Raw genomic sequence first — 16210 nt, forward strand, 5'->3', positions numbered from 1 at the left:
TCATTTTTAAACCGATACCGATAATTTCCCATATTACATTTTAAAGCATTTATCAGCCGATAATATCGGCAGTCCGATATTATCGGACATCCCTCGTTATTACTCATTTTTAGTTTTTAATTATGTTTTACTTTTGCTACTATCTGTAAAAATCTGCACGGCAACCACATAATTTCACCACTGGGGAATAAATAAACGTCTATCCTATCTCACCATTAAATATAAGCTTTGCTTCTTCCTACTCCTTTTCAGATATGCTGAATTGCGCAAAGATAACTGTGTGTTGTTCCTGCACGTGTAAAACAAATCACAACCATAACCATAAAATACAATCTGAATGATCTGTCAGTCAGCAACAGTCAGAGAGCTGTAGGTTTGATCATTTAGTTTTTTTCTCAACAAATACCTACTGTAGCATAATATTGATGGTAAAAAAAATAATTTAATATTAGCATTGTAGCTCACATTGCTAATGTTACTGTGTCCTCCTGTCCTGTTCCTTGAAGGGGAACTGCACTTTTCTGGAATGTCGCCTACTATCCACCATCCTTATGTGAAATAAGAACACATGTCTTACTCTTTTCTGTGCATTCTAAATAGTAAAAAACTGCCAGCAAAAGGTGGCTAACAATACAGGTAATGGGGACAAGATCTACTCCGCCTATAAATCCCTCGAAAAAACCTACAACAACGTGTATATACATGCTGTAAGTATGTATGTGATGTAGTAACAGGCACATTCTTGATAACGTGTAATATTTTGTAGTATTTTGATCATTTTAAGCAGTAGCAAAACTCCTTTCCTGGGCGCATTTATTTATCAGAGCGCATTACAACGATCGTCAACAAAAACAACTATCACTAATCATGGCAGACTTCGGGCCTGATTTACTAAGATCCGAATACCACGCACTAGACAGCGTGTGCAAAAAATAAAACGTCGTATTGGCGTGTTGCGTGTGATCTACTAACAATGAGTGTGCAATTGAAAAGTGGTGCAGACCGCCTTATTTAAATGAGGATTTTGCATGCATACGGGGCTTTTACCACGGAGAAGATTATTTTCTTCACACTCATGTTATCACCTGTGTGCGATGTGATGAACCAGCAGCACACATTTATCATCTGTAACACCTTTTCTGAATCGCAATCTCGTAGGGCTGTACGGTATACCGGTACTAGTATAGTATCGCGGTACTATGCTCTGTTTGAAAAGTACCGGTTTACCAGGCTTGACGGCACGTCATCACGTCATGACATTGCTGGTTTTACGAGCAGAGGAGCACGTCCGGCAGCGCACAATCACGGAGTACTTACGAGCAGACACAGTGTGCAGACAGAAAAGGGAGAACGGACGCATTTTGGCTTAAAACCTAACGATAAAGGTGAAGCTATAACACTGAAAACGCCCTCAGGAAGAGGTGCTTTAAGACATGGCTAGCTAGCTAGCGACTAATGTCCATCCGCAATCGGCAGTTTAGCTACTTCTAAATCACTAATCCTCGTCTCCTTGGCGACAAATAAAGTGAGTTTCTTACAAGTATCATCCCTGCAGGACGAGGAATAGCTAAACATGCTTCACTACACACCGTAGCTCACCGGCGTAACAATGTAAACAAATGCCATGGGTGGATCTACACCTGACAGCCACTGTAATGATACCAAGTACAATAGCGTATCTAGTCAATAGTATTATGATTACATCGATATCTTTTATCGTCACAAAATCTTTTTTCCTTTTTAAAAAATGTATATTGTGTTTATAAACTCAGGAAATACGTCCCTGGACACATGAGGACTTTGAATATGACCAATGTATGATCCTGTAACTACTTGGTATTGGATCGATACCTCTTTGTTATCTCTTGTAATAACAATGTCGCTATAGTTTGGTTAATATGCAGGTCACGGCATGTAAATAGAGCATTGTTGGAGCCATTTTCGAGGGCTTTAAAGACAAAATAGATACATCCACATTACCTGCATTTTTAGCAATTTTTCCTGATTTAGTGCGCACAGAAAAAAGAAAGATATGTGTTCCTGTCTCAGATAAGGATTGTGATTGATTGGCAAAACTCCAAAAGAGTGCAATTCCCCTTTAATGTTACATTGTTCTTTTAGATATAGCCACCTAAGGTGCCTAATTAAATGTTGACAAATAATTTGATATGGGATCCTTAGGAATCAATTAACATTGAGATTCAATTACAAAACCTGTGAAGTTGGCACGTTGTGTAATTGAGCTCGGGCCCAGCGAAGTCGGCTGCGTTTCTGGGTGTTGTTGATAAATGGCTTTCGCTTTGCATAGTAGAGTTTTTTCTTGCACTTACAGATGTAGTGCCCAACTTTAGTTATTGACAGTGGTTTTCTGAAGTGTTCCTGAGCCCATGTGGTGATATCCTTTACTCGCTGATGTCGCTTTTTGATGCAGTACCGCTTGAGGGATCGAAGGTCTGTAATATCATCGCTTACGTGCAGTGACATCTCTAGATTCTCTGAACGTTATGATGATATTACGGATCGTTGACGGTGAAATTCCTAAATTCCTTGCAATAGCTGGTTAAGAAATGTTGTTCTCAAACAATTTGCTCATTCATTTGTTCACAAAGTGATGACCCTCGCTCCATCCTTGTTTGTGAATGACTGAGCATTTCATGGAAGCTACTTTTATACCCATTAATGGCACCCACCTGTTCCCAATTAGTCTGTTCCAAGTAAGTGTTTGATGAGCATTCCTCAACTTTCTCAGTCTTTTTTGCCACTTGTGCCAGCTTTTTTTGAAACATGTTGCAGGCATTAAATTCCAAATGAGCTAATATTTGCAAAAAATAACAAAGTTTATCAGTTTGAACATTAAGTATCTTGTCTTTGCAGTCTATTCAATTGAATATAGGTTGAAAGGGATTTGCAAATCATTGTATTCTGCTTTTATTTACCATTTACACAAGGTGCCAAATTCACTGGTTTTGGGTTTTGTAGTTGCTAGTGCAAAATGATCTAAAATGGCCTTCCTGCAGGGGAGTACATTTGGATCAAAACTGCCTGGCACAAACACTGAGACATTTCTAATACTAAGTAATATAGAAGAACCCTACTCAACTCGGTAATGATGCCGTGCCGTTACAATCATAAACATATTGTTACCTTAAGAGTGTCAAACCTGAGCATTATCACAGTTGTATTGGGTCTCTTAACATTGTGTACCTAATGTTGTGGCTGGTCACACGGGCTCAAGTCCACAAGCAACAGCAACGAGCGCAAACGTTCCCACACACTTCTGTCAGAAATGTAACAAAATAGGACATATCCAGGCTTCCCACGCCAAGTTCGCAGATGTAAGGCAGCAACGCTTTGACACCAAGTCACAATCTCTGCCCACCTGTCCCATCCCACGTGGAATCCTGCTGCCTGCAGTCCCAGCATGCACCTCACCTGACAGCGGCTGCAGAAGCCGCAGTGACCCACGAAGAAAACCTTGGTGGCCTCGCCGCTGTCACTCACAGACAAGATCTGTCCCGCACAGAACCTCAAACCACCACAATGGAGCCGGGCAATGGTTTTATAAATAGCCATTTTTTTAAAAAAAAATTTTCATATTGTAGCGTTGAACGGGTTTGACAAATGTCTTTGCTTGAAGATGTCAAGAAATGCTGACCCAATGAACGATCGGTTCAACTTTTAATGATCAAGCCAATTTTAAACACACGCGCACAAGTGAAAGCACAGCATACTTAGTCAACAGCCACACATGTCACAGTCAGGGTGGCCGTATAAAAACAACATTAACACAGTCACAAACATGCACCACACTGTGAACACACACCAAACAAGTAGACAAACACATTTCGGGAGAACATCCACACCGCAACACAACATAAACACAACAGAACAGATACCCAGAATCCTTTGCAACACTAACTCTTCCGGGACGCTACGCAGCCCCCACCTAGCTGGGTTCGTTGTCCCCAACAGCCCATGCGTTCATCACAAAGTCCCGCAAGTGCTGAGGCAACCGGCGTCGTCGACGCCCCTCTAATGGCGGCTGACTGCTACCACTGTCTGCAGGTAGGTCGGAAGGGGGTATTACCTCAGCATCCTCGTTGCTCCCTGGGGGTATCTCCCTCTCTGGCAGGGTGCTTGACTCCAAGTGCCCCCGGCTCTGGTCCAATGGCTGGTATGGGGCCAAGCGGTCTCGGTGCAGCACCACCAGCCGGTTCCGAGGTGCCAGTCGTATCCGATAGACCACGTCGGACAACTTCTGGAGGACCTTGCAGGGTCCCCCCCAGTGGCTAGTGAGCTTTGGGGAGAGTCCTTTCTTTCTCACCGGGTTGTAGACCCAGACATGCGCGCCTGGTTCAAAGTCCTGGCCTCGACTGCGGAGGTCATATGCCCGCTTCTGTTGGGCCCCAGCCTCCGTCAGGCTGGTGCGGGCAAAATCGTGGGCCTCCCGCTGCCGCTCCACAAGGTTGTAGTAGTAGTCCAGGCCCGGCGCTCCTCTCACTTCTGGTTCTGGGGCTGGGCCAAAAACCAAATCAACAGGCGTGCGTAGTTCGTGACCAAACATCAATGATGCAGGGGTGCAGCGTGTTGACTCCTGCACCGCTGTCCTGTAGGCCCAAAGAATGAGTGGGAGGTGTAAATCCCAGTCTCTCTGCCGCTTGTCGGTGAGAATGGCAAGTTGTGTGGCCAAGGTTCTATTAAAACGCTCCACCAACCCGTCGCTCTGAGGATGCAGCGGCGTGGTGCGAGTCTTTTTCACACCCAGGCGACGGCACACCTCCTGGAATACCTGGGACTCGAAGTTCCGTCCCTGGTCGCTGTGCAACTCCTCTGGAGCTCCGAATCGGCAGAACATCTCCGAAACCAATCTCTCTGCCGTTGTTGCAGCGCTCTGGTCGGGTACCGCATACGGTTCTGGCCACTTCGTGAAGTAATCCATGGCCACCAAGATGTAACGGTTTCCGCTATCAGTGACCGGAAATGGGCCTAGAATGTCCACACCCACTCGTTCCATGGGGGCCCCCACCTGGAACTGCTGTAGGGGAGCATGGGAGCGGCGTGTGGGGCCTTTCTTTGCTGTGCATGCATCACAGCGGTGGACGTGCATCTCCACGTCACGGCGACAGCCCGGCCAGTAAAAACGCTGCCTCAGTCGGAGCAAGGTCTTGGTCACTCCAAAATGGCCAGTCCCTGGGAAGCCATGCATCACTTCGAGGACCTGAGGCCGCAGCACACGGGGCACCACGAGTTGGAGGGCAGCATGTTGTCCTGTCGGAGCTTCCCAGCGACGATACAGCAGGTCGCGAGACAACAGGAGGCTGTCCCACTGGGAGTACAGTGCTTTGGTCTCAGTATCCAAGTGCACCACTGTGGTCCATTCCGGCCGCTGTTGTGCCCCCACCCAGCTGCGAGCTCTCTCAAGCACTGGGTCTTGTCTTTGATGGTCGATAAATTGTTGGGGGGTGAAGCTGTCCAGGTCGACTGTGATGTCATGTTGCCTGACTGCAGCTACTGATGGGTCTGGCATGCACCGCTCTTCCGCCCGCTGGCAGAAACGACACGCCTCCTCACAGGGCCGTCTGGACAGTGCATCAGCGTTGCCGTGCAGGCGGCCTGGTCGATGAGAAATCGTGAAGTCATATTCCTGCAAGATCTTGACCCACCTGGCCAGCTGCCCCTTGGGTTCCTTGAAGTTCAGCAACCAGGTGAGGGAGGCGTGATCTGTCCGCAACACAAACCGTTGACCATAAAGGTAGGGTTGGAAATGACGAAGGCCCAGGACAATGGCCAACAATTCCCGACGGGTGACGCAGTAGTTCCGCTCTGGCTTGCTCAGCCCCCGACTGTAAAAGGCCACGACCAGCTCGCCGTGATTCCCTTCCTGTGACAGCACAACCCCCACACCGACATCACTGGCATCTGTATCGACCACGAAAGGTCGGCTGGGGTCTGGGTAGGCCAACACTGGGGCTCGGACCAAGGCCTCTCGCAGCTGTGCTATAGCCTCATTGCAGCTGTCAGTCCATTCAAATAACTGTCCCTTGTGTGTGAGCTGGTGCAAGGGGCCAGCAATCGTTGCAAAGTCCTTGATAAATATCCGGTAATAGGATGCCAGTCCCAGGAAACTCCGCAACTCTTTAACATCTCTTGGCGCCGGCCAGTCACGGACAGTGGCAACTTTGGCTGGATCAGTAGCAACACCTTGCCCACTGACGACATGCCCCAGGAAGGAAACTTCACGCCGGAGCAAATGGCAGTTTTTGGGGTTCAATCGCAGCCCAGCCTGACGAATGGCCTGGAACACATGCTGGAGGTTCTGTAGAGCCCCTTTAAATCCTGCAGCATGCACCAGGAGGTCATCCAGGTACACCATACAGCGATCACGGGGGATGGATGCCAGCACTCTCTCCATCAACCGTTCAAACGTGGCAGGTGCGTTGCAAAGCCCGAACGGCATCACCTTGAACTGCCAGAGTCCTTGACCTATTGTGAACGCTGTCTTTGGTCGAGCTTCGGCGGCCAACCCCACCTGCCAATAGCCACTTCGGAGATCCAGGGAGCTGAACCAGGAGGAGCCAGTGATGTAGTCCAGCGCATCATCTATGCGCGGCAACGGGTAGGAGTCCTTGCGGGTTACATCGTTGAGCCGTCTGTAGTCGACGCAGAACCGCCACGAGCCGTCCTTCTTCTTGACCAGAACTGCGGGTGCTGCCCATGGACTGCTGGAGGGCTCGATGACGCCCGCCTGGCGCATCTCCTCGATTTTCTCCTGGGCAGCCACTCGTTTGGCAAGGGGCAGACGGCGTGGGTGTAGCCGGATTGGTCGTGCGTCTCCTGTGTCAATGTCGTGGAGTACGAGACTGGTGTGCATGCAGTCTTCATCTTTCGCTGCAAAAATGTCTTGGAAGGCATTCAGTAAGCTTTTCAGTCGCTCCTGCTGGGTGGTATCCAGGCCTTGACTGCTTCGCTCTAACAGTTCTGCAATAGCCTGCTGGGTCTCTATAGTAGGCAGTCTATTAGTAGAAGGGTTAGGTTGAGACTTCTCCTGGTCCACCATGAAGGCCGTAGCCGGGGATGGCTCTGTGGGGGCTGTCACTCTGCAGGCGCCTGGCTCATCATTACCCTGGAGGGCAACTGTTTTCTCACCAAGATGAAGCGTGGCCCTAGGCCAGAGGTGGGACCAAGTCATTGCTTTGCAAGTCACAAGTAAGTCTCAAGTCTTTGCCCTCAAGTCTCGAGTCAAGTCCCGAGTCAAGACAGGCAAGTCCCGAGTCAAGTCCAAAGTCAAGACTGGAAAGTCTCAAGTCAAGTCACAAGTCCTGCATTTTGAGTTTCGAGTCCTTTCAAGTCCTTTTAACCACAGACTAATATTTTTACACAGATTGTGTATGCTTTTAAACCGCTGTATTTATTAAAACAAGTGCATTTGAAATAGCAGGAAAAAAAATAGTACTGACAGTGCAATTCATAATAGCACTATTAAACAGTCATTTTAATAGTTTAAACAATTTTAAACATTTAACTAATTCCTTTACAGAATAAACACATTTGCAAAAACAAGTGCAACTGTACTTATTTGTACTAAAGTGTTAACATTGTATTTCCATGGCATATTGCATTGTAACTAGTTCCACAGCAGTTTCTATTCTGTTCTTACCTTATCTCATTGATCTCATCTCATACTGTATGTGTGTTTATGTGTGCGTACATATGAAAAACATAAATAAATGAACATTACTAAACTGACAGTTGACAGGTAGAAAACAAAGATGCCGGGCTGGTGTTCAGCGTTTTCCTGCTCAAATGAACAGATACCCAGAATCCTTTGCAACACTAACTCTTCCGGGACGCTACAATATGTAACATAGAAATTTAGATGGCTCTGTGTTTATCACTGCACAAATTAGTGCTATAATTCAGTGTTTTTCAACCACTGTGCAGCGTGACATATTGTCTGGTGTGCCGTGGGAAATTATGCAACTTCACCTAATTGGTCCAAAAATTATTTTTTGCAAATCAACAATTATAATATGCCGTTGTCTAGTGCCTGTGCTGTGTAGAGCTTGGCAGGGTAACCATGTAATACTCCATATCAGAAGGTGGCAACAGGTTTGTAGAAGTCGGAACACGTCGAGGATGGTTTGTCGTGATCCCAATATGCAGAGCCCAGCGGGAGACAGCGTGCAGGTAAAAAGGTACGTAACGCTTAAACCAAAAATGAACAAAAGGCACTGAAGCATAGGGATGGCTATGCAAAACAAAAGTAAAACTGAACTGGCTACAAAGTCAACAAAAACAGAATGCTGGACGACAGCAAAAACTTACAGCGTGTGGAGCAGAAACGGCGTCCACAAAGTACATCCATACATGACAATCAACAATGTCCCCGCAAAGAAGGATAGCGTACGCACAACTTAAATAGTCTTGATTGCGAACACAAAGCAGGTGCTTACAACAGCACTCAAAGGAAGAGTTTCTGCTACAGGAGAACACCAACAAAACAGCAAGGATCACCAAAATAACAGCGCAAGACAGGAACTCAAGCACTACACACAGGAAACAACAAAAAACTCAAAATAAGGCACGGCAACCTAGTGTTGAGTTTCATTTTTTAACCTTTTTTGCTGGTGGTGTGCCTCCGTATTTTTTTAATGAAAAAAATGTGCCTTGGCTCAAAAAAGGTTGAAAAACTTTGCTATAATTGACTAGCTGCATTTGCTAAAAACCCTCCTGTCCAACAGATGTTGCGTCTATAAAAAGACATTCCTAAATACAGTACTGGAGGAAAAGGAGGCCTGCTGTTTTACAATAGCCGCACTCGAGGAGATGCCATTTAGGTGCCTTTATCTCCCGGATAAATGATCATAATGCATTTCTTTTTCCTGTATCTGTCCTGTTGCACTGACAGTGTTCCATCCCTCTCTGAAGTGCTCTGAATCTTGATGGCAAACAAGTAAAAAGTCGGAGGAGGCTTTGTCAACACAGGAATCCAATTTTAGACCGGCAAGAAACGTGCAGCCGCCGGCTCCCGCTTATCAGATTTAAATGTGTTCTCTGTCCGTACATTCCGTCCCGTTTTCCCAGAGAAAAACACAGATGCTTGGTTTTGCCCATGGGAGGGCATTTGATGAATGGGGATGGGGGTGTACACATCAATGTATTGATTTTGAAATAGTTAAGATTCTAATCAATCACAAGGGCGTTAATCGATCTAGCGCTCACATTAACAAGGTTGTTTTGACTTTAAGCAATGTGGCCCACTAATTGGCAGCATCCAAGCCTAAGCAGGCTGCAGGAGAAAACTAAAACAATAATTCAATCGCACTTCTATGCTAATGCCAAAGGAAAGTGTATGCAATAATATTATACTGCAACATGGTATACATCTTAGACACAGATTAAAGGCCTACTGAAATGAAATTTTTTTATTTAAACGGGGATAGCAGATCTATTCTATGTGTCATACTTGATCATTTCGCGATATTGCCATATTTTTGCTGAAAGGATTTAGTATAGAACAACGACGATAAAGATCGCAACTTTTGGTATCTGATAAAAAAAGGCTTGCCCCTACCGGAAGTAGCGTGACGTAGTCAATTGAACATATACGCAAAGTTCCCTATTGTTTACAATGATGGCCGCATGAAGTGAGAGAGATTCGGACCGAGAAAGCAACGATTTCCCCATTAATTTGAGCGAGCATGAAATATTTTTAAATGAGGAAAGTGCAAGTGAAGGACTAGTGGGGAGTGGAAGATGCTGTGAGAGCCGGGGGTGACCTGATATTCAGCTGGAAATGACTACAACAGTAAATAAACACAAGACATATATATACTCTATTAGCCACAACACAACCAGGCTTATATTTAATATGCCACAAATTAATCCCGCATAAAAACACCTAGGTGTTTGTTATGCTAGCTCCTAGCTACTAGTTCGAGCTAGTTATAGCTCGAGCGGGTAATATGGACGGGATCCTGTATATATAACCCGCCAATACAATTCAAACACCTGCACAACACACACACTCACTCAGCCCAAACAATCGTTCACCTAACCCAAGGTTCATAAAGCTTATATATTTAATCAAAGTTACGTACATGACACGCACGTACTGGCAAGCAATCAAATGTTTGGAAGCGCGCGGGTGGGACCTGATATTCAGCTGGGAATGACTACAACAGTAAATAAACACAAGACATATATATACTCTATTAGCCACAACACAACCAGGCTTATATTTAATATGCCACAAATTAATCCTAATGCTAGCTCCTAGCTCCTAGCTCCTAGCTACTAGCTCGAGCTAGTTATAGCAAGCGATCAAATGTTTGGAAGCGCAGCTGTGTACTCACGTTATCGCAACTGTGTATCCAAATCAAAGTCCTCCTGGTAAGAGTCTCTGTTGTCCGAGTTCTTCCATCTTGACTGCATCTTTCGGGAATGTAAACAAAGAAGCGCCGGCTGTGTACGTGTTGTTGCTGACTTCCCTCGCAAAATAGACACTTCGCACCGACAACTTTCTTCTTTGCTTGCTCAGCTTCTTTCTCCATAATGCAATGAACAAATTGCAACAGATTCACCAACACAGATGTCCAGAATACTGTGGAATAATGAGATGAAAACAGAGCTATTTCGTATTGACTTCAATGGTGTCCGAATACTTCCGTTTCAATGATTGACGTCACGCGCATACGTCAACCCTCAGAGGCGTTTCGAACCGGAAGTTTAGCGGGAAATTTAAAATTGCACTTTATAAGTTAACCCGGCCGTATTGGCATGTGTTGCAATGTTAAGATTTCATCATTGATATACAAACTATCAGACTGCGTGGTCGGTAGTAGTGGCTTTCAGTAGGCCTTTAATGAGAAGTGAATGGGGCGAGGTTCCAGATGCTGGTAGAGTTAATGCTTTAGCAGACTGGTTGGGTACTAAAATCTATTACAAACCCCAAAACCAGTGAAGTTGGCACATAGTGTAAATTGTAAATAAAAACAGAATACAATGATTTGCAAATCCTTTTCAACTTATATTCAATTGAATAGACTGCAAAGACAAGATACTTAACGTTCGAACTGGAAAACGTTGTTATTTTTAGCAAATATTAGCTCGTTTGGAATTTGATGCCTGCAGCATGTTTCAAAAAAGCTGGCACAAGTGGCAAAAAAGACTGAGAAAGTTGAAGAATGCTCATCAAACACTTATCTGGAACATCCCACAGGTGAACAGGCTCATTTGTAACAGGTGGGTGCCACTTTTGGGTATAAAAGCAGCTTCAATGAAATGCTCAGTCATTCACAAACAAGGATGGGGCGAGGGTCACCACTTTGTGAAAAAATGTGTGAGCAAATTTTCAAACAGTTTAAGAACAACATTTCTCAACAAGCTATTTCATCATCTATGGTCCGTAATATCATCAAAAGGTTCAGAGAATCTGGAGAAATCACTGCACGTAAGTGATGATATTACGGACCTTCGATCCCTCAGGCGGTACTGCATCAAAAAGCGACATCAGTGTGTAAAGGATATCACCACATGGGCTCAGAAACACTTCAGAAAACCATTGTCAGTAACTACAGTTTGTCGGTACATCTGTAAGTGCAAGTTAAAACTCTACTATGCAAAGCTAAAGCCATTTATCAAAAACACCCAGAAACGCCGTCGGCTTCGCTGGGCCCGAGCTCATCTAAGATGGACTGATGCAAAGTGTAAAAGTGTAAAAGTGTTCTGTGGTCTGACGAGTCCACATTTCAAATTGTTTTTGGAAACTGTGGACGTCGTGTCCTCAGGACCAAAGAGGAAAAGAACCATCCGGATTGTTGTAGGCGCAAAGTTCAAAAGCCAGCATCTGTGATGGTATGGGAGTGTATTAGTGCCCAAGGCATGGGTAACTTACACATCTGTGAAGGCGCCATTAATGCTGAAAGGTACATAAAAGTTTTGGAGCAACATATGTTGCCATCCAAGCAACGTTATCATGGACGCCCCTGCTTTTTTCAGCAAGAGAATGCCAAGCCACGTGTTACAACAGCGTGTCTTCATAGTAAAAGAGTGCGGGTACTAGACTGGCCTGCCTGTAGTCCAGACCTGTCTCCCATTGAAAATGTGTGGCGCAATATGAAGCCTAAAATACCACAACGGAGACCCCGGACCGTTGAACAACTTAAGCTGTACATCAAGCAAGAATAGGAAAGAATTCCACCTGAAAATCTTCAAAAATTGGTCTCCTCAGTTTTCCAAACGTTTACTGAGTGTTGTTAAAAGGAAAGGCCATGTAACACAGTGGTAAAAATGCCCCTGTGCCAACTTTTTTGCAACTTGTTGCTGCCCTTAAATTCTAAGTTAATGATTATTTGCAAAAAAAAATTACGATTTTCTCAGTTCCATCCATCCATCCATTTTCTACCGCTTGTCCCTTTTTGGGTCGCGGGGGGTCGCAGGGGCCTATCTCAGCTGCATTCAGGCGGTAGGCGGGGTACACCCTGGACAAGTCGCCACCTCATCACAGGGCCAACACAGATAGACAAACAACATTCACACTCACATTCACACACTAGGGCCAATTTAGTGTTGCCAATCAACCTATAACCTATAACCTATCAACCTATACGTAATCAACCTTCTCAGTTCGAACATTAAATATCTTGTCTTTGCAGTCTATTCAATTGAATATAAGTTGAAAAGGGTTTTGCAAATCATTGTATTCTGTTTTCATTTACAAATTACACAACGTGCCAACTTCACTGGTTTTGGGTTTTGTAGATGCTGTTCTTTTTTAACATAGGCTCCTGGAAAGTAAATGGAGTAAGGTTCCTTATGCTAGTAGAGTTAACTTGTCAACACAAGGGCTAGGCTTCAAATCCGTATTAGGAGTTGATTGATTTCCTGTTTAAACATTGTAGAACATGAATGGAATGAGGTTCCATTAGGTTGTCAGGTTTATGTGTCAACTCAAGGGATGGGAATACAAATCATCGTTAGTAGTTGATTTATTTCTTGTTCCAACACAGATTCATAGAGAGTGGAGTGTTGAACAAGAAATGGGCATAAAAATTGATTAGTTGATTGCTGTCTTGTTTAAACATAGACTTGTGGAAAGTAAATGGAGCACGGTTCCTTATGTTAGAAGTTTTAGCGTACTATCAACACATGGAATGAGACTAAAAATCCTTAGTAGTATTTCATAGATTTTTTTTCTTTTAATATAGACTCGTTAAAAGTGAATGGGGTGAGGTCGAGTTAGTGTACCAGCAACTGGGACAGGCATATTTGTAGTAGTTGATTGATTTTTTTGTTCAAACATAGATTAGTGAAAAGTGAATGGAGCAAGGTTCCTTATGCTCGTAACAATAACATGTCAGCAGAAGAGATGGGGATAAAAGATGGTTGAATGCTGTACTTGTGTTTCAACACAGTCATGCCAAGAGAATTGAGTGAGGTTCCGCAAGCTGGCAACGTTAGCATTTAGCTAGCGAACCTGGAAGTGTCTTATTTTGTCGCTGGGCTACTTTCCCATGTTATCAACCAGAACCAGAACTCAAACCGGGATTATTTTTCATTAGTCACTTTGGTCATTTTACATGTGAAAATGTTTAGCTCAGTCCCGGTCTGCTATAGGGTTGTCTCGATACCAATATTTTAGTACCAAAATGTATTTCGATACTTTTCTAAATGAAGGGGATCTCACAAAAATTGCATTATTGGCTTTATTTTAACAAAAAATCTTTAAACATATGTTTCTTATTGCAATTCTAAGAACAAGTTTTTCCTTAAACAAAATAGTGAACATACTAGACAACTTGTCTTTTATTAGTAAGTAAACAAACAAAGGCTCCTAATGAGTCTGCTGACGTATGCAGTAACATATTGTGTCATTTTTCATTCTATGATTTTGTCAAAATTATAAAGGACAAGCTGTAAAAATTGATTATTAATCTACTTGTTCATTTACTGTTAATATCTGCTTATTTTGCGTTTTAACATGTTCTATCTACACTTCTGTTAAAATGTAATAATCACTTATTCTTCTGTTCTTTGGATACTTTACATTAGTTTTGGATGATACCACAAATTTGGGTAATGATGCAATACCAAGTAGTTACAGGATCATACATTGGTCATAATTTAAGTTCTCATGTATCCAGGCCCGTATTTTCCTGAGCTTATAATATGATATGATTTTTTTTTAACAAGAAAAAAGATTTTGTGACGATAAAAAGTATAGATGTAATCATACTAGTATGAACTAGATACGCTCTTGTACTTGGTATCATTACAGTGGATGTCAGGTGTAGATCCACCTATGGCGTTTGTTTACATTGTGACGCCGGTGAGCTATAGTGTGTAGTGAAGCATGTTTAGCTATTCCTCGTCCTGCAGGGATGATACTTGTGAGAAACTTATTTTATTTGTCGCCAAGGAGACGAGGATTAGTGATTTAGAAGTAGCTAAACTGACGATTGCGGATGGACATTAGTCGCTAGCTAGCTAACCATGTCTTAAAGCACCTCTTCCTGAGGGCGTTTCAGTGTTATAGCTTCACCTTTATCATTAGTTTTTAAGCCAAAATGCGTCTGTTCTCCCTTTTCTGTCTACACACTGTGTCTGCTTGTAAGTACTCCGTGATTGTGCGCTGCCGAACATGCTCCTCTGCTCGTAAAACCAGCAATGTCACGACGTGACGACGCGCCGTCATGCCGGTAAAAATAAAAAATTTGGCAAACAATACTTTTCAAACAGAGTATAGTACCGTTTCTAATTCATTAGTACTATACTATACTAGTACCGGTATACCGTACAACCCTAGTCTGCCATTTTGTGTTCAGTGTTCGATTATTACGAGATTTATAAATGCTTCTTGTAGCAAATATTTTAATGGATGAATGACGCGCTCTAAAGATCTAAAGATTCGTCAAGACAGCTTGCTGGAACCCAGGACAATAGCTTCCACATACAAACACATGCTTAATAGACTTGGATGCTGGGAGCGAATGATACGGTCCTTGATTGGAGTGTTGGGGACAGAGGAGGAAGGCGGATGGCACAGACAGCATGTTCCAATCCACATGTTACATTCTTATTGATTTGCACGCTATCGATCTTGGCACCAATAAAAGCAGAAGGAGCACCTTAACTGGCCAAACACGTCTGCAATTTAAAGCACGAGTGCATGCACACACAAAAATAGGAGCAAATGGAGGAAAAAAAGGCAAGTGCTGTCACAAATCAGATTGAATAGAATCCACTATTGATTGACAGTCGGCCTGTGCCTGGATATAGGTTCTATCCCCCCGTGCGGTGCTCCGGGGCATGGCTGTCAGTCCTGCTATTACACGAGTGGGGGAAACTGGTGCATGAGGCAATTCATATTCACAAACACTCCTCTTTTGGTTAAAAAGGGAGTCGGTCTGGTCGGCAGGATGGTAGAGGAATAGAGGGGACGAGGTCCAAGGCCCACACAAGACAAAGGATGTTAGAAAGACATTACTGTGTAACCTTTAATGGCTCTGCTCTTCAGAGCGATTTCAATTAATGGTCATTAGGCAAAGTAATCAGCCTACTCCAACTGCTTTTTATTTAAGACCTGAAAACTCATTTGACATGGTAGGCTGGCATTCTAATCAACAGGAATTAATCACGTCGGTAGAGTGGCACAGGGATGCAACACCTGTGGCTCAAGGTGAATTGGTAATGGCAGGGAATCGAACCAACAGGTCAGAACATCTGCGCTGTGTTTGATTCAAAAGCAGCACACACTTAAAGATCAACAAGCTGACAGACAAAAAAGCTGCGCTCGACTGAAAACACCATCAATGACCTCATCGTCAAACTCACCAAAGTTTGCTGGTATTGAAGCGTCCGGTTCTCGGTCTTGTCCTTCACCATGGCCGCGGTGTCCTCATTAGGACCAACACACCCGAGTCCCTCCTGATAGTGAGGAGTTAATTAATGAATGCCCGTTGGAGGACGCACGCTGTCGGTTGCCATGGTACGTGCACAGCGTTACGTCAGAGAGGCTCCTTTCCGCGGATCATGACGCCAGGAGACGCCAAGCCCGCCGCAGCCCGTGTGTGAGGCTGCAGACTCCTGCAGGTCCTGCAGCTCCCACTGCCTAACACCGCCTCCCTCCACCCCTGACACTCATCCACAGTGCTGTGCTGCACGAGTGGCGATTTGTAGGGCTTACTGTTCACCAGTGTGGGTTTACTTA

At 44.2% G+C, this 16210-nt stretch overlaps 1 protein-coding gene across 1 annotated transcript in view; it reads right to left on the reverse strand.

Annotated features, from left to right (window-relative positions):
• Window positions 1-15887, reverse strand: part of clcn2a (chloride channel, voltage-sensitive 2a) — a 156899-nt gene extending 141012 nt beyond the window's left edge. The window contains exon 1 of the mRNA XM_062022608.1: window positions 15835-15887. Coding sequence (XP_061878592.1) covers window positions 15835-15885 — 51 coding nt within the window. The 5' untranslated portion in view covers window positions 15886-15887. The remainder of the gene's footprint in view (window positions 1-15834) is intronic.
• Between the last annotated feature and the right edge of the window lie 323 nt (window positions 15888-16210).

Source organism: Entelurus aequoreus, linkage group LG16 (assembly GCF_033978785.1).
Source record: "Entelurus aequoreus isolate RoL-2023_Sb linkage group LG16, RoL_Eaeq_v1.1, whole genome shotgun sequence".
NCBI lineage: Eukaryota > Metazoa > Chordata > Actinopteri > Syngnathiformes > Syngnathidae > Entelurus > Entelurus aequoreus.